Source organism: Xenopus laevis, chromosome 8L, assembly GCF_017654675.1.
Source record: "Xenopus laevis strain J_2021 chromosome 8L, Xenopus_laevis_v10.1, whole genome shotgun sequence".
In the NCBI taxonomy this organism is placed as follows: Eukaryota; Metazoa; Chordata; class Amphibia; order Anura; family Pipidae; genus Xenopus; species Xenopus laevis.
This window is the reverse complement of record NC_054385.1, coordinates 89487753-89507092: the sequence shown is the minus strand read 5'-3', so window position 1 is coordinate 89507092 and position 19340 is coordinate 89487753. Positions and strand designations below refer to the sequence as shown.

The following is a 19340-nucleotide window of genomic DNA, read 5'->3' as shown; positions in this document are numbered from 1 at the left end:
TATTAAAGGAGCATCTTTATTCCATATCTCTTTTTATAGCGTTACTGACACATTTCTGAAGAATCTATATCTCTAATGGTGCCTGCCTTAAAATGTAAGCTTTTTTTAAACTATAATATAGTTAGCGTGATATAGACAGGCTTATCTGTAAGTCTCAGAAATCAGTGGCCAGAAATAACACATACCCCATAATAACACATATATCCCTAAACACCATTTTACTGGTATTGAAGGAATAATCATTTTGGAATGGGATGTTCCTACAATTGAAGCTGAACACCTATATATGTACATTGTACAAATAAAGATATATAGAGAAGAATTGTAATAGCCACCTAAGGATACTGGGATCTGTGATTGAATATAGCCAGAAGGCTACACGAATCTCATGTTAGCACTGCATACACAGTCTCTGCTTATGTTTGTATCATGCCTCTTGGATTTTTCTTTTCCCTATGAAGATATTTTATACCACGCTATTTCTTTAAACCTCTGAAGCCTCATAAATCTTAAATTCTGCATTGCACAACACTGTCTCTGTATCTGTTTTGCATCTGAGACCTCTTGTGGCCTGTTTTGTCATTACATCCTGCATATTTGTATTCAGAGCATCAACCCCTAAAGATATTTTTTACAGAAGAGTATTGATGCAGGACAGGATCAATTAAAGGGATACTGTCATGGGAACTTCCAGGAAAGATACACTGGCACACAAGGTAAATTGCAGTGCAGGGTGACCCCTTGCTGTTTATTTGTGCGGACGTGCGACGTTTCGGGGCGAGCCCCTTTCTCACCCCGAAACGTCGCACGTCCGCACAAATAAACAGCAAGGGGTCACCCTGCACTGCAATTTACCTTGTGTGCCAGTGTATCTTTCCTGGAAGTTCCCATGACAGTATCCCTTTAATTGAACCACATAAAATGTGGTTGCTATATGCACAGATTCAATTTGGCACCTCTGATAGTACATCATGCTGTGGATTGTCTGTTCCCTCCCTGTAGAAGGAGCAGTTTGTCATTCCTTGCTTGCAACAAATCACTTATTACTCTGAGACTGTAGTCAGACTGTAATCTGATGGTTTTTATAAATCACAGTTTTAAGTACCCTGAATTGAAATTTCCCACATTTTACAATTTTTATTTGTGGTCCCACCATTTTGCCTGATGGTCTCATAAATTTCTGTTTGTCCTCTGTGAATATTATTTATTATTAGTGAAATAAAGAGGTTCAACATGCTAACTTGATGTATATTATGCCAAGGTTCTGCCTGTAAATAGTCACTACCAATTAGCCAATTATACAGTTCTGCACCAATCACTTATTGCTTTAGGTTGTGTAAGTGACTGACTGAGAGTCTTGCATATGCCCACATAGTGTAACCCTTGTTATTAACACAGTAAATAAAACTCACTCCTGTGCTTATATCCTGTCAGCACTTGAAGAAAAACTTACTTTAACACATTTCCCTGATTTTACAGTTTCCTGGATTTTACATAATTTTTTCCTTGTCCCCTGAAAAACGTAAAATGGGGGTTCTACTGTATAGACAAAAAGGGCACTAAACGACTTATACCATTTATTTATTAAGGTGTAATGGGCAGGGCCGGATTTGTATTGTGGGCACCCCTAGGCTGCACGGTCCTAGCGCCCACTCCTCCCGCAAATACAAAGGCCGGAGGCGCCCTTGTGCTCCTCAGCAAGCGGCCGGATGGCATGCCGCCCTAGGCCCGGCCCTTTGTGGCCTCGCCACAAATCCGGCCTGGTAATGGCTACAAGTTGCAATTGGCTCTAATGCATGTTGCAGAGGCTACAGCCATGGAGTGAACACCTGCTAAAATGTCAAACCTGTCAGTAGATCTCTTTGAATTCTCCTTTAAAATTCACACACAACAGATTTCAATGCATACAGCAGTGTTGTCAACAATCAAGCAACTATCTGCAGTATTGATCTGCAGAGTAATTATTGAAGGGGTAGTTTACCTTTAAATTAACTTATAGTATGATGTAGAGAGTGATATTCTGATACAATTTGCAGTTGGTTTTCATTTTTTTATTATTTGTGGTTTTTGAGTTATTAAACTTTTTATTCAGTAGAGTCTGCACCCCCTATAGTTATGCCACAAAATATGTAGTAAGTGGAGCACGGTTCTAATCGCAGGATCATTTCAGATATGGTTGATGGCTGTCCTCCATCTTGCTGTAAGTTTTAATTAAAAGAACTATTTGTCCACATCATTTCATGCAGTCTCTAACCACAAAGAAAGAAAGTAAATTGCATTCGATTTTCCATTTAAAGGGGATATAATTCTAAGCAACTCCCCTGAATATATTCACTGGAAAAAAAAACAACTATTTCTAAATGTCACTGTAAATGTGTCATTCTGCACTGTCCATTCTGACTCTAAAAACAATGTAGCAGAGGTCTACTCTCCCCAGTCTATGGGACATCTCCCACATTCTGCTTCTATATTGTTTCACTAGTCAAAATCATCAATGCAGAAAATAGCAAGGGAGACTCAGACATTACTTTCAATTCCACTTTAAACCCACTAAAGATGTTTAAATAAAGTGTATTAGAATGTTGCCTATGTTTTTATTTTGTTTAATATGCGAAATATGTTTGGGTTTATAGCTGTATGTGACATTTCTTCCAGGGATTTTACTCACTCAAGCAATAGACAATAACCTGGAAGCATTTCACTAGATATATAATAATTCTAACCATGCATCTACCGGTAAGTCAAATTTGCCACCACAGTTCCCCAAACTTTTTGATGTTGCGAAGTCGCCTCATTTTATCCAGAGACCCTTCACAGTGGCTCTGAATTGTTGTAGGGGTTATTGGCTAATATGTTAACAAAACTTTATTCCAAGTGGGGTGGCCCCAATCCTGTATTATCATTATGCTGAATGAAAAGCTAAGTAATTTAGAAACCTCAAATAATAAATAACGAAAACCAATTGCAAATTGTCTCAGACTATCATACTAAATGTTAATTTGAAGGTGAACAATCCCTTTAAAGGGCATGTAAAGTCTAAAATAGAATAAGGCTAGAAATGCTGTATTTTGTATACGAACTATAAACATGAACTTACTGCACCACAAGCCTAATCAAACAAATAATTTATGCTTTCAAAGTTGGCTACAGGGGGTCACCATCTTGTAACTTTGTTAAACATCTTTGCAAGACTAAGACTGTGCACATGCTCAGTGTGGTCTGGGCTGCTTAGGGATAGTCTTAAACAAAGCTGCTTGAGTTCTGCATGGCTGGGAAGTAAGTATGCTCATAAGTTTGATTGTTTCCCTGCTCAGCAGTTAGGGACCGTCTGACAATTCCTACCCACAGCAGTAAATGAAGGGAGAATTTCACTGCATACAGTCAGGTTTCTTATAAAAACGGTACACATTTTTTAATTAAAGTATATTGGAGATAGGTTTCCTTTTCATTAAATTATTGTTTTTGCCTTTACATGCCCTTTAATGGGGTTGTTCACCTTCCAACATATTTTTCAGTTCAATTACTTTATATTTTCTATGTGTGACAAGGGCTGCGGAGGGTGGTCGGGAGAGCGACAGATCCAGGGAGGGAGGCAAGGAGAGCCATGGTGTAGGGAGCAGGTCTGGGGCCCACTGAGTTTTTTCCCAGTGCCCCGTCGGCCCAGTTCGACCCTGGTATAGTGAGCTGGTAATGCCGCCACTCTGACGTGTTTCATGCAACATGGCACTTAAAAGGGGTTATTCACCTTTGAGTTCAATTTTAGTATGATGTAGAGAGTGATAATTTGCAATTGGTTTTAATTTTTTATTATTTGTGGTTTTTGAGTTATTTAGCTTTTTATTCAGCAGCTCTCCAGTTTGCTAATTCAGCAATCTAGTTGCTAGGGTCCAAGTTACCCTAGTAACCATGCATTGATTTGAATAAGAGACATGAATAAGAGAGGACCTGAATAGAAAGAGGAGGAATACAAAGTAACAATAAATATGTAGCTTTACACAGCATTTGTTTTTAGATTGATTTGAAAGATGGAAAGAGTCAGAAGGCAAATGATTAAAAAAAAAATTATATATTATAAAAAAAAAACCCCAGCAATAAGCGTAGAGCTCAAAATTATGTTATGCCTCTGCACTCAGTAACATCAGAATGTCCTCCTATTATTCCATAAGTTAATGCCACACAAGTCCTGCTGAAAAACGCAGGTAAAAAATCAGCCCCTACACTGCAATCTGCCCCTTAACTTGCCTGAACCCAGAACCATTACATCAGCCCAGGTTAGGGTTGCCACCCGGCTGGTATTTTACCGGCCTAGCCAGTAGAACACCTGCCAATGCCGGGGCCGGTATTACAAATTTACTGTCAATGTAGTTGCGTAGAACTTACATTTTCTTCGTCTTCTGGCCATCACGCAATGTCGCACTGCCCCCTTTTGCGGCATGACCCCCGCAGCTCCGCCCCTTTTTGCATCACAGTCTACCCCTTTAGTTCCCACCCAACCACTGGCCAGTAAAGTTTTTTTGAAAAGGTGGCAACCCTAGCCCGGGTGCAAAAGTCTGTGGCCTGTGTCTGTGCTTGTACCTGTGCTGACGCAGTAGTTTGTGACCAGGGTGCACAGGATCCTTGAGAAAGATCCGAACTAGGACCGAAACGTTGGACTCTTGATATGATGCAAATAAAGAAGTGAAGCTTTTTATATGGGTGTGACGGTTTCTGATATTCGTGGATATATAGATTTATCTCTCTCTCTCTCTCTCTCTCTCTCTCTACATAGGAGTCTACATAATATACATAATTTCTTCAATAGCTTTTTAAATACTAATTTTTATATCCCTTCTTTTCATGTTAAACATTTAACAGCTTTAAATATATATTGTCCTGACCATGGCCAACAACATGGGAGTTTTAAATGTGTTGAAACTTTACCCATAAGGCTATGGGCACATAGGCTGAAGGTTCTGACTATTGTCAGTCTGTGTATTTTCACAGGCTGAGAGAAGGTGATCTGCTCTATGTCCTTGCTCCATTGATTAGAATCCATTCCGCTTGTTTGCGCTTACACACACACAGTGGAGCTGAAGCAGAGGTCAGCTTAGAGATGTCTCCTTTTGGGTTGATCTTAGCTTCAGCTCCGCTGTGTGTGACCACACGCAGGCTGATCAGATTCTAATCAATGGAGCAGGGGCACTGAGCAGATCTGCTTCTCTCAGCCTGCAAAATACGCAGGCTGACAACAGCCAGAGCCTTCAGCCTGTGTGCTAATCGCCTTACAGTTCAAAGCTATCACAGTATGTATGCTTTTGTCCTGGATGATTCACCCAAAAATCAACATTCCCCAAAGAAAAAGCATTAAAACTTAACTAACAAAATCACAGCAAAATACAACCCTTGCCTTCAAGAGGAAATAAAGCACTAGCTTTATTGCAGAAAATAAGCCCCACCTGTATGCCAAAACCAAACAAATTTTCTAAAAGTTCAAGAACTCGATCTTTTGAGGGCGTCGCTCTCATCCCATACTAATTGTGTGCTATGTTTTTGCTTATAGTATTACGGCTGCATTTGTGCATGAAACCGATCAGGCAAAGAATATTTAAAGATATACGCCACACAGTCTCAGTATCTCTAAAACAGGAATAATCAAGTTCTTCCTATTTGTCCACAGCAGCTCCTCATCTTGGATCTTGTTTTGAGACCTTCCTAATGCCAGGTACACTGCACATGCTCAGTATGTTCCTGAGAAGCTACAATTAGGCTTGTAGAAAAACCATTAGCAGAAAGGGGATGAATTGCAAATAAGACATGTATTTTATATTGTCTTGCACATTTTAAGTTTGGTTCCAAAGCTTAGGGACAGCATCCTAGGAGACAGGGACATCTTTAGAGATGCAACATTCTACTGCTAAAGGGATATTGAGGATTTGGGGTGGTGCAGAAGCCTAAAATGTAAGGTGTAGCCTAACCCTTTGCCATGCTTAACTTCTCCTTAAAGGAAGCAACTAAGGCATTTTAGTTCAAGTCTTTTAATTTGTGTATTTATTGCATAACATCCACCTTTACTGTAGGTTGAGGTACCATTGCACCCAGACGTACGTGCGTTACATACCTACCATTGGATCAATTCCAGTCTTTTCTCTGTTGTTGCCAACAGGCATTACAGGCCAGACTTTAACCCACTTTTTACAGATTGGTACTGAAGCCTAAATACAGGTATAGTTTTCTAATGAAGTTCAGTGACGACATTTTACCCAAACACTTGCACGCAGGCCAAGAAAACAATGAGACTGTTATTTTGGTTTCTTTAGCAGGGACACATTTTAATGGCTGCCCAGCTCAGTCCTACCAACATTACATCCATCTTTTGTCACTCATCAGGTACGACATGAAAATTATATCAAAGCTGGAGCAGACTGTGCAGATTGTAACGCACTTACAATAAATCAGGTTTTGTCACTTGGAGTGTGGAGGAGGAGATGGGGGGGGTAATTACGAAAAAACAACCATTTGGATTTTAATTGAAAACATGGTATAAGCAAGAGTTAAACAAAAAAAAAGGGGGGGATCTTGGAGTTACACAATGCTTTATAGACAGCCATTTTTATACATAATACTATGTGATCATCGCAAACCAACATCCATACCGGCACACGCACCCAGGATGTATTTCAAAATGGAAATATATTAGGTGAATAACATATCATTGCCATGAACAGAGCACAGAAAGGGCAGAACTAAATAATTTACATGGTAGGCAACTTTAATGCTGTAGTGCACTTATATATATAAAAAAGTCCAAATCTTACTCCCACTCCAGCAGCTTGTTCCATTTCCTTTGTAATATCATAATTCAGGAGATGCAGGAATTATTGCCTAATAATTCTATACATAAACCAGTGTTCTTGGAAAACACTTGAATTGCTACGTAGTTTACAATTTGTTTATTCCCCACCCCCAGCCCATTATATTACAGCTTTAACTCGTTGGCAATTTTGGAAGCAATGTTTTTGAAAGCTATGGATGTCCCGGATATTCGCTTGAAGCGAACGCCATTTAGGGAGAGTCTTGGCAGTTTGCACACTTCCATCTCCCACTGCACAAGGTTTTCCGCATGGCCATCGCCGTGGACGCAGAAAAGTAAAAAGCGCTCCCTCTGCTCATAGTCACAATTGTTGGCGTCCAAAACCTTGCGGATCTCGCGCATCATGTCGTTGGGATCCATGGAACTGGTTGTTTTCATGCTCCAAGTAAAACGCAGCGACCGTGGCTTGGATTCTTTGTTTTCGTCTTTCTGGTCCCCTGACACATTACGACTAAAAGAAAAGAGAAGTTACTCTATTTTGTTATCGGTCACTCGGCTCGTGTTCCCAAGATTTCCCAGCATGCTCTCTAGACAAGAGTCATTAAACAGGAAACGCCACCTTTTGCTACAGAACTTAAGTAGGATGTAGATGTAAGACATGTCAGCAACTCAAGTTGGCCGCCCCTTTTTCGGTTTGTGGTTTTCAAATTGGATCTTAAATAGAACTGCCGGTTGCTAGGATCAATCATATCAGCCACATAGAATCTTAAGATGGCAAAATTCAGATTAAAAAATGAAAGCGATTAAAAAAAATCAGAAGAGTAACTGCAAATTGTCTTGCAATGTAGGTGTACATCGACATATGAAGCAGTTCCTTGTTTTAGCATGGCAGGGACATTTGTTTTTTGGGGGGTTAAATTACATTTTATTGTATTATAACCATCAGACTTTGAACTCAAGACTTTTAATTACCATAGCAACCAGGCAGCAGCTTTCAAGTAGCAGTATATACCCTTTTCAACATTAGTTTGATGAATAGTGCTTGTGCCTAAGGGCTCTTACTCACGAGCGTTTTTACCTGCGCTCCCCTGCGTTCCGTTTTTTGGCGTTCAGCCGCAGGGGAGCGCAGGAATAGACGCATTTCATTATTTCAAATGGGGCTGTACTCACACAGGGGCATGTAGGCGCCGAACGCAGGTTGAGACGTAACATGCTGCATTTTTCCTGCGTTCGGCGCCTACACGCGCCTGTGTGAGTACAGGCCCATTTGAAAAAATGAAATGCGTCTATTCCTGCGCTCCCCTGCGGCTGAACGCCGAAAAACGGAACGCAGGGGAGCGCAGGTAAAAACGCTCGTGAGTAAGAGCCCTAAAACATGGAATCAATTATTTAAATTAGGAAATGTGTGGTTTGATTTTTTCTTGCACTCAACAGGGCAAAAGCTTAACAGGTCACTCCATACTCTATTCTGAACGACCTCCAATCAAAACAAATCAACAGGCCACCATATAATGAGCTGCTCCTGATCTCAAGCCTACCAGTGGGAGGAGGGGCTTTCATTATATCGAGGGGACTAGGGATTTGTTTTAATTGCATTCAACCATAGAAATGCCATAATTACCAGAACTGGCAAAAACGATATTAAAGGAATTGTTCAGTATAAGTATAAAAATAAAAACTGGGTAAATAGATAGGCTGTGCAAAATAAAAAATGTTTTTACAAATAGTAAGTTAGCCAAATATGTAATGTATAAAAGCTGGAGTGACTGGATGTCTAACATAATAGCCAGAACACTACTTTCTGCTTTGAAGCTCTCTTGGTTTCCACTGATTGGTTACCAAGCTTTTGAAGTTTGCTTTTGAATCTGAGCTGAATGTTGAGGATCAATTGCAAACTCACTGAACATTATGTGGGCCCCTTTAAAGTCGCTGACTTAACTCCAGCCTTTATACATTACATTTTTGGCTAACTATATTAGAAACATTTTTTGTTTTGCACAGCCTATTTACCTTGTTTTTATTTTTACATTGAATTGTCCCTTTAAGCACAAGCCCTATCCATTGAACTCACATTGAAAATAGGAATTATACTGCCACTTTAAAGTCAGAATGCAAAAAATAAATAAATAAATAAATAAAGTACGAGAGGGTCATAAATAAAATAAGCATAATAAATTGAAAGCTTATGGTCAGTGACCCCAAAATGCTATCTGAAAAGAAGCAAAATATGGAGGCCAACAACACACACAAAATAAGAATGGCGGCCAATTGAGGAGTTCATCTAACATATTCAAAATTACCCTTTAATTTTAAAAATGAAAGGGTAAAGTGAAAATAAGTTAACCCTAGTTTTGAAATGTGAATGTAATGAAGCCGGGGAGCATTCTTTGCCACTACCTAGTGAGAACAGTCCATCTAAACAGAGAATTATATGGCACAACAGTTTCAACTAGGAACCCTAGCCTTACTCTTCCTCCTCTTTCCAGCTTCCTTATTTATCTTTAAGTCTTGAGTCAAACTATTCTGGTTGCTAAGATAAATGTGAACCTAGCAACCGAATAGCAGCTAAAATGCCAAACTGGACAGTTGCTGAACAAATAATTCAAAAACTACAAAAATAAGACATTATGACCACTTGCATATTCTCTCAGGATATTATGGTCTACATTAAACTAAATGTAACCCCCTAAGGAGGAGCTAAGGCTAAATAATCAAATGTTTTACCATTGTTTTTTACTGACTGCACCATTTTATTTACATACACGTCAATTTTGTAACACTTGGCAAGTACTACATTATGAAGTTCACATGTAATGAAACATTAAAACAAGCAGATTCTCATGACAGCGCATGCTTAGGTCCAGTTGCATTTGTAGGGAAAGCATTCATGTGTTACTTATTAGTCAGCCAGGCATGCAAAGTTGCCGACATATATGAGCATATTAAAATAGAATAAGCCCGGGGTTTAATAAAAGGGAGACATCTGCCCTCACCTTGAGCCCTCATATCTCCCGTTTCGTTCAGATTCAGTCGGGAGCCTCAATGAGAAAAAAAAAACAAAACAAGAGCAAAGGCAAGCAGGAGAGAGAGAAGAGAGATCTTTCACTATTGTGCACTTCTGACAAGTTCATGGATTCAGCAGTTACATTCGTTATACACCCGATATGGCTCCCAAATATCACTAAGAGCAATGGCACATGGGCAAGAAATCCCACAGCCAATAAAATGCCCAGTGCCATTGCCCCAATACATATTTCCAGGCAGCTCTCAAAATACAATCACATTTGGACTTATTTGCCTAGTATATTTGCAATATTAACTTGAGCCCAAGACAAAAGACTCTAAAGAACATTATATATATATATATGTATATGTACATGGCAAATTACAAAGAGCAATGTTCCCACAAATAGCTGGGTTGTTGTACATAAACGGAGGCCGGCACACCATGGAGTTTGGGTAAAACCATAATTTTGTACTTGTTCTGACCTGTGCAGTTTTTTTTTTGTAGACAGTTGTGAACAAAATAATTGTTTTGCACACACAGCCAAGAAAAAATGAAAGGGAGGATTGTTAAAGGGGATCGCTACCCAAAAGCAGATGGTGGGTGCCATCTTGCATGGATTCTTTCTAAGCCCTCTTCACTGTGATCTGCCCATAGAAGCATGCGCAACTGAAGCAGATCCAGTTCTTGATTTAAATGCACATTCTTTAAGTTGGCAGTCACAGTGAAGAAGACACAAGGTGGTACTGCTCACTCGCTGGGCTACTCTGCATTTTGATCCAGGAAAAGAGATGGCTGTTATTTTGGTAGTCCCCAGTGGTGAAGGTTCAGAAGAGGGCAGCCCCTAGAGGGAGGTTGAAGGGTTTTCCTCAAGGTTTTGTTCTCTTTTTAAAGTGATTTGTAAATATAACTGCTATTGTCAGCAGTGTCCCTCTGTCTGAAATACGTAAAAAAAAATCCAATGGCACAATGAAAAGTTGTTTCTAAGTGAAAAGTTTCACTTAGTCCGTATGCATAGGGCTGGATAAAGGGCCCAAAAATGTTGCTTATTCTTTATGTATATGGGCTGAATACAATTATTTCAGTGTGCCACTGGATTTTTTTTGCACATGGATACAGACTCCTATATAAGGTGGAGGTCTTCCAGTGTATGCACCCGACAGCTATCCAGATGGTTGTACAGTAGGTTGAGCTCTCCATCTGAGACATCTGAGATACAGCGGCAGAGTTAGAACTAAAGAGCAAGAGGGATGAAAAAAACCAATAAATCCTGCTTTTCAGCTACATTTACAATTATCAAAAAAATATTGTATATTTAAAAGTTACATTTACTTTCAAGTTTTTTTTTTTTTTAAGCAAAAAAACCCAAAACAAACAAACTATTTTTGGGTGGAGCTCCCTATTTATATCTAAATTGCTTTTTGATTAAAGTAACTACTTTTCAAAATGTTTGTTTGAAAAATTAATTCAGTTCTCACACTTTTCAACTCCCTAGTTAGTATCAGCTCAGCAACCTTAGGCCCGACTCTCAAAATGAATTGCCATCCCAGATATACCTAAAAGTCAGCTGGAAGATTAAATAGGTTGAGATTTGGGGGGGGGGGGGGGGGTGTCTGATAAACCAAAGTTTTTCTATGTCTTGAACCGCATTAGGAAATATGGGGGACCTGACAAAGGTCAGAACTCCAAGGGGAGCTTGAACTGGAAAATTACAAGTCACTACCGCTATGGGACCGGTTATCCAAAATGCTTGGGATCTGGGGTTTTCTGGAAATGTTGTAATTTGGATCTTCTTACATGAAATCTACTAGAAAATCATTTAAACTTTAAGGGGCAGATTTATTAAGGGTCAAATTGAAAATTTGTATTCAAATTTTCGAAAGTTTTTTTTTTGGTGAAAGCTCACTAATACGAAATTGGGAATAATCAAAACTTGATTTGAATTAGAATTTCGAGATTTATCACACCTTTACCATGGGAATAATTTGCATTTGACTAATTGGCACCTAAAACCTGCTGACTTCATCTATAAGTTAATGGGAGATGTCCAGTGACCCATTTGGAGATGTTAATAGTCTTCCTCACATTCAAGTTTTTTTTTTTAGGAGAAAAAAATGTATATAAACCAAATAGGCTGATTTTGCTTCCAATTTGGATTAATTATATCTTCGTTCATTCTGAAAAATTTGGATTGTTTAAATAAAATGAAGTCTATGGGAGACAGCCTTTCCATAATTTGAAGCTTTCTGCATAATGGCGAATGTCGCATGTAGCAGATTCTAGACTTTGATGTGATACGTGTGGAAGTTATTATATATGGCCTTTTCTGTCCAGTGTTTCTTATCAAAGTCATTGCAAAAACAAAAGCGGCTCTTCATTTTTGGCAACAAAGACAACTGTGTGACAAAATCCTTACTTACAGAGAAACCGTTGCAATGTTTAAACCTCCCTGTAGGGGCTTCACCAGATGCACAAGCCAGATCATTTCTTTAAAGCCAGACTATTTTAAAAGCCCCATGCCGCATGGCTTATTAGAAGATAAATTTGGTGCGTGCTACAGACCTATAATGGTTTCTCTGCTGCCATGCTTACAATCTTGATAGATCATCCATGGGTTCTTATGAAACACCCTACAATAAACCTGGCAAACTTTAAACTTTGCTGGAAAGGGAGGGGGATTTGTTTCTACAGAGAGCTTCTAAGTGGGATGGTAATTTGTTCTAAGAAGGGAGGAATGCTTATAAAAGGAGGATCTAACAATCCTACATGAGTAATACATTCTACCTTTTCTTTTAAAACACGTCCCTCTTTCAAGTGAATGTTGGCCTCACTTATATCCAATTTTACATTGATCAGGTGTAATCTTACCGATATAGGGAATATGGGCAAATATTTCTTATTTAATATGGGATACATCATTATTATTGGATTCCTAATGTGGTTAATTTGAATTGGGAAAAAAACATAATTTATTTTAACAACTATATTACTAAGGGCTCTTACAGACGAGCGTTTTTCGCTACGCTTCCCTGCGTTCTGGTTTCATGCGTTCAGGAGTAGACGCACTGAATTCTCTTCAATGGGGCTGTACTCACACAGACACATGTAAGTGCCGAACGCAAGTTGGGATGCAGTATGTTGCATTTTTCCTGCGTTCGGCATTACATTCATCTGTGTACATCAATACAGCCCCATTGAAGAGAATTCAGTGCGTCTACTCCTGCGCTCCCCTGTGGCTGAAAGCATGAAACCGGAACACAGGGGAGCCTAGCTAAAAACACTCGTCTGTAAGAGCCCTTACAGCCCTACCCACACCTAACATGCATCAAGATATTATTATTTAAGTCCTCATTTCTAAATAAGTGAAATAGCACAGCCTACATAGATCTGGTTTCTAATATAGGATACAAGTCCCAGTATTCCCCTTTTCCAGCTGTCCCATATGGGACCAGATAATGGAATATGAACAGGTGCGAAAAGAACCTTACCAACGCCACAGACAAACAGCTTATCATGCTTGCAACTAAAACAATGTTATACAATACATCGGCAGGCATTACTTTAATCTAACCTGCATAATGATATCTCACCAAACCTCATAATAGACTCTGTTTGTGTAATATGAGGCTAATAATAATGCATAGGTGTGCCAGAAACATGTGGGGTGTGAGTTTGGGTCAAAAAGTGGAGTTACCAGCACAGGTTTGGGTTGGTGGTGCTTTTTCTTTAACCACTATTTCTAAACATATGAACTCAGCCCCTGCCCATGGGGTGTTTTTCCTGTGACTACCCCCCCACCCCTTTTTTACGGATGTGTTAGAGCTCCCTCATAAAATTACATGCAGGTTCAGGCCTTAAAAAAAAGTAAAGGGTTGGGTTAGGGTTGGATCCATCATCACATTTAATCAAAAACCGCATCTTTGGGATCACTTCTTTAGTCTGTATGTACAACTTTTCATAGACAGCCATGTGGCTCATCGTGTTTATATAAAGTGTATGATACAAATGTATATTCAGTCCCTTTCTGAAGGAATATAACCAGTCATCCCCTACATGTTTGACAAGTAAGGATGTTCTGCATCAGGCTGTGTACATGGAACTGGTTGGTGGCCAAATGAGTTTAAATTGGGGACCAGCTGGCTTATATCTCACCTTGTGGGTTTATGGTGAAATGGCACATAAGGTCACACTCAGGAATTTCTCCACTTTAATTTGCTCCTGAGGTGTCCAGGTTCAGTTGAAGATGCACCTTCCTTCCTCCCTCTTGCACTGAAGGCTGCTGAGCCTTGTGAAAGACTGCCTGTGCTTTCTTAAATAATTTCCACTTCTGCACCATTCTTATATTTGAAGATACTCATGTGCCAACATTGCCATCCTTGCTTCACTATTTACAAATGTGAACTACTGATGTGCTTATATAAAGTTTTGGGGTTCTACTCAATTTAGATGCTCTGATTGTCCTGTTTAGTCTATATGGCTACTAGTGTTCCTACTATGTAAAAACCTAGTATTTTTTATTTTACTAGTACCTAGTAAAAGTACTAGTAATAGTATTACTCTGCCTCTGAGATTTCTAAACAGAAACATCTCTAATTATTGTGTGGACATGTGCCTGTCACTTCTGGGATTGATATAAAATCATGACAGATCATGAACAGAAAAAAAGATAAAAGGTTGCAGTTTAATTTTAGTGCTATACAGTGAGTGATCACCCGTGTGTCTGGCCTTCCACCATGGATGCCAGAAAATGATGGAGCTCAAATTCAGCAGCACAAATATTGTTTACAGATTAGAGAACGTGATGATTTGTTAGTTGGTTGCAGAACTGTGTATTATAAGTAGTGCTACACTCAAATTTCCATTTTACATTCCAGCATTTCAAATGGTTTGGTGTTGTCCCACTTGTAATAAATTACAGTGAGTGCCTTTCCCTGAAGGCCTGGTTTTACTAAAAATCCCGGTTCACCCTCTGGAAATGTTTTTAGTGGAATACTAACCACAAGCATATCCTGCTTTGGGTCCTTCTGTAAATAGTGAATTGCGGTAAGTTTACAACTCCCAAGGCCATGCACAATTTATATCTAGTGTTTGGTTGGGCATGTGACTGTCCGTGTAGTCCTGCAAATTCTGCAATGTTTACACTGTGCCATTAACAGTACAAGTATTGGGCCTGTTATCCAGAATGCTCGGGACCTGGTGTTTTCTGGTTAACGGATCTTATCCTAATTTGGATCGTCATACCTTACGTCTACTAGAAAATCATGTAAACATTAAATAAACCCAATAGACTGGCTTTGCCTCCAATAAGGATTAATTATATCTGAGTTTGGATCAAGTACAATGTACCGTTTTATTATTACAGAGAAAAAGGAAATCATTTTTAAAAAGTTGGATTATTTGGATAAAATGGAGTCTATGGGAGCTGGCCTTTCGGTAATTCGGAGCTTTCTGGATAAGTATTTGTGGATAAAGGATCAGATAACTATGCCTGTGCTTTTATCTTATAAATAGCTTTAACACATTTCCCAGAGTTTAAACCATTTTTCTCTAAAAATACATGTTCTACTGTATTTAAAAACAAAAACTACACCATAAAAATCATGGCAGAATCCCTTTAAATAAACATACATAACTCACGATGTCTAGAATTGGTAAAAACAGAATAAATTTAACTTTAAGCAAATAACCTTATATATAATGTTTTTTTCCCCAAAGAGTGAGTGTGGCCTCTGTTGACATCTGAATAAACTCTGATATTAAATATTTTGTTTCTTTAGGACACAATACAGGTATTGGATCTGTTATTTGGAAACCTGTTATCCAGAAAGCTCCAAATTATGGGAAGGCCATTTCCCACAGATTCAATTTTAAGAAAATAATTACATATTTAGAATCAATTCCCCTTTTCTCAGTATTAATAAAACAGTACAGTGTACTTGATCCTAACTAAGCTACACAAATCTATATTGCTAGCAAAACAATCCTTTTGGTTGTTTTAATGTTTCAATTACAGTTACATTATTTTTAGTAGACCGAGTATGAAGCATTCAAGATAACAGGTTCTTTATCTCTACTGCAATCCAATTGTTCTAGTTACAGCTTTTGTAAAGGTAGCAATATTTGCAGACACCTAACTGAAATGTAATAATGTGTATAATGGGGTACGGCCAAATTGTGCACCATAAGAGGTTGGTTAAAAAAATTAAAACATTGAGAATTGCTGGTACATATCGTAATTAGCAAGGCTTGGAATGCTAATATATGTACAAGTATTGGATCGGTTATCCAGAATGCTTGGGACCTGGGGTTTTACGGATAAGGGATTTTTCCAAGTCTACTAGAAAATCATTTAAACATTAAATAAATATTTAAAAAAAAAAAAATAGGCTTGTTTTGCTTCCAATAAGGATTAATCATATCTCAGTTTGGATCAAGTACAAGGTGCTGTTTTATTAGAGAAATATTTTAAAAATATTTGAATTATTTTCTTATAATGAAGTCTATGGGAGACGGGCTTTCCGTAATTCAAAGCTTTATCGATAATGGATCCCATACCTGTATTTGAAAAACATGTATATATGGGATCAGCTTGCATATTAAAGCTAGTGGCAGTTTAACCACATGGTAGCCACTAAGTAAAACATTAATTCTATTTCCCAGAGATAAAGACCCCCACCCCACTTACCTTTTTGAAATCAAACATAAAAGTGGTTAAGGAAAACACACCACAAATATTTTTGCATGCTAAGTGTATATTAGTATATAAAAAAAGATGGAATTCTATGATGCATATGACTACAATGGCTGTACAAGTGCACAGGGCATGCGTAGATCATTAAAAGTATAGCAGCCATTGGACAGAACGAAAGGAAAAAAAATCTTTGGCTTTTCCATCTCGGACAAATATTTAGTTCTCAGCAGAAAGTTTAGTATTGAGAAAATCAGATTCAGAAAGACAAAAAAAAAAGGGAGTGGGTAGTATATGCAACTTTATTCCTACCTTTTTATTAATCTGAATGACATGTTTCTATAAAAAAAAACAAATGGAGTAGAAAAATTAAAATGTGCAAAATACTGAAGAAAAAAGTGTGCATTCCATATATAACAGGCTAGAGTACATTAACTGAATGAACTAGCAGCTATATGTTGCAATCGGCATGCACAGTTAACCCAAATTTACAACATATGGAAAGTATGACTCAAAAGGAATTTCTATGCATAAGCAAAAGAGCAATAAACATTTATGTGCTACAGTTTGCTTATAGAAATATAAAACGAATTCACATTTAACTAAAAGAAAAACCCTAAACTCTAAAAAAAAAAATATATATATATATTCAATAAGTGGGATGACAACCGTTTACTCAAACAATTTTGCTATTAAGTCATGGTAAGCTGGGAGAGGATTCAAAAAGAACTAATGCAATCTAGCAGCAAACCAAAACCAGATACAATAAACCAGCTACTATATAGATCCAAAGAACCTAAATTAACATTTTAAAAACCAACCAAAAACTATGCAAGGGTTTATCATTTAGCAAAATCATCCAACATAATTATTTGTTTTCGCCAAGAGAGATAATAACTCTTCTTGTAATGACACCTGAGGTCTATATAGAAGACATTATTATTAAAGGGGAACTCTGCAAAAACATTAGCTTTTTCAAAAGTAAACCATTTCAAGCAACTTTGCAATATACATCAATTAAAAATATGCAGACTTTTCATGATTTTTAATGGTTTGGAACAGTTCCCTAAACCTAGCACTCTGCTCTCCTGCTGATCTGTCTGACTACTTTGCTGAGCTGGCTGACTACTGTTACTTTATAGTAGCTGCCATCTGTCCTCAGCCTGCATCCTCCAAATCCCACAATTCCCTGCACACATGATTTCAACAAGGAATAGAACATCACAGTGCAATGCATTGTGGGTTATGTAGTGCCTGCATGCTGTCTGTAAGCTGTTGAGATGTTGTTACAATTTGTAACATCAGTGTTTTAGTCCCTCCTTCCCCGTCAGGATTTTAAATGATGCAGAAAGAGAAGAACTGTTAAACAGCTGGATTTCAGCATAGAAAATGGCATTTATTCATACTTTTTGAACAAACAGGTAACCGTGATGGGTATATTAGGAGTTTCTGTGCTATGTGGGCCTCTATGAAATTTTGGTTTAGAAGCCAGAGTTCCCCTTTAAGGAATAATGCATGATTAGCACAGAATCCAGCATCTTTAAAGCACTGCCATGTGAGATCTCAAAGACAGGCCTATCCAGTCTTGTCTTACCAATTGGATTATTAGACACAATAGAATAATATAGGACCATCGACAACCTTCTTTCACACTTCAGGTCAAAGTGCATCATACTGCAACTCCATCTTGTTCTCAGACAGATTGCAATCAGCCTAATTAATAGCATCCCCATTCATCACAACCAATTTGTATGAGAAAGATCACAGAATTCCATGTTTACGTTAAAATAAAATGCAAAGTACTTATAGGCCACATTTCATATTAAACATGCTGAAATTCCTTTGTTTTTATACAGAACACTATTAGTTCGAAAACCGCTCTGTGCAAGTCTTAATACTTGTAAATACATTCAGTAAAGGTGCACTGGCCATACATGGAATGCAAACGGCCAATTCTGAGCAGTGTCACTGAATGATACATGATATCGAGACTATTTCGGATATAGTTCAGGAAGCATAGAAAATCCCACTGGCCAAAGGTCACATTTGGCTGTAGATACATGCATGGCTGATAGAACTGCTGAAAGACTGTATAATCTTAACCACCCACTTGGGTGGCAGACAAAGATCCTAAAACAAAACTGACATTTATGGCATCTTTGAAGCGGAGATTTGGAAGTAAAAACAAAAAAACAACAAAAACTGCTCTGTTTAAGAATAAGACGTAAAATTAACTATATTTAACATTGAATGGTATTGGACTAAGTATTTGACACAAGCAAAATCATTCTGAACAGTTTTATTAGAGTTGGTTACAAAGCAGGTCATGATGGAACTAATGTAAACTCCATAAAAATCAGAAATTACAAAACATTCTTATTTAATGTCACTAATCAGAATTAGTATGTCGCAATGTGTCAACATAACTCCTGGACCAGCCAGATCTAGATCATCCCTATGGTTTTAGAAAATAACAAATAAACTTAGCATTTCAGTACATAGTTTAGTTATTTGGCCCTGAGAAAGATTTCAAATAAGCAGTAGATACAAAGCATAACATTACTGAACTGACATTAACAAACTGATGTAAATTACTTGGGCTGCCAAACATTGCATTATACAGTACGAGTACATTCAATTTAATAAGCCTTACACACACTTGAAACTGTTAGGGTAACATTGGATGTCCTCTGTGTCTAGAAAAGACTGGTATGATACCCGCATCAAAACCAAAATGGAGGCAGGAGGCTGTGATGAACCCAATCGCAAAGCCTTTGTGTGTTTTGGTTGTTGTCATAGTTTAACACATAATCAGAACATCAAATCAATCTCTGTTCTAGGGGACTGGTAACAGCTTA

General features: G+C 38.1%; 1 protein-coding gene across 10 annotated transcripts in view; it reads right to left on the bottom strand.

Annotated features, from left to right (window-relative positions):
- Window positions 1-6281: 6281 nt before the first annotated feature.
- mark3.L (microtubule affinity regulating kinase 3 L homeolog) overlaps window positions 6282-19340 on the bottom strand; it is a 46131-nt gene continuing 33072 nt past the window's right edge. For 3 of the 10 annotated variants that reach the window (XM_041571969.1, XM_041571971.1, XM_041571974.1), the window contains 3 exons: window positions 16795-16821; window positions 9784-9828; window positions 6292-7301 (listed from right to left, as the gene is read on the bottom strand). In XM_041571969.1, coding sequence (XP_041427903.1) covers window positions 6956-7301; window positions 9784-9828; window positions 16795-16821 — 418 coding nt within the window. In that variant the 3' untranslated portion in view covers window positions 6292-6955. 10 annotated transcript variants of the gene reach the window in all.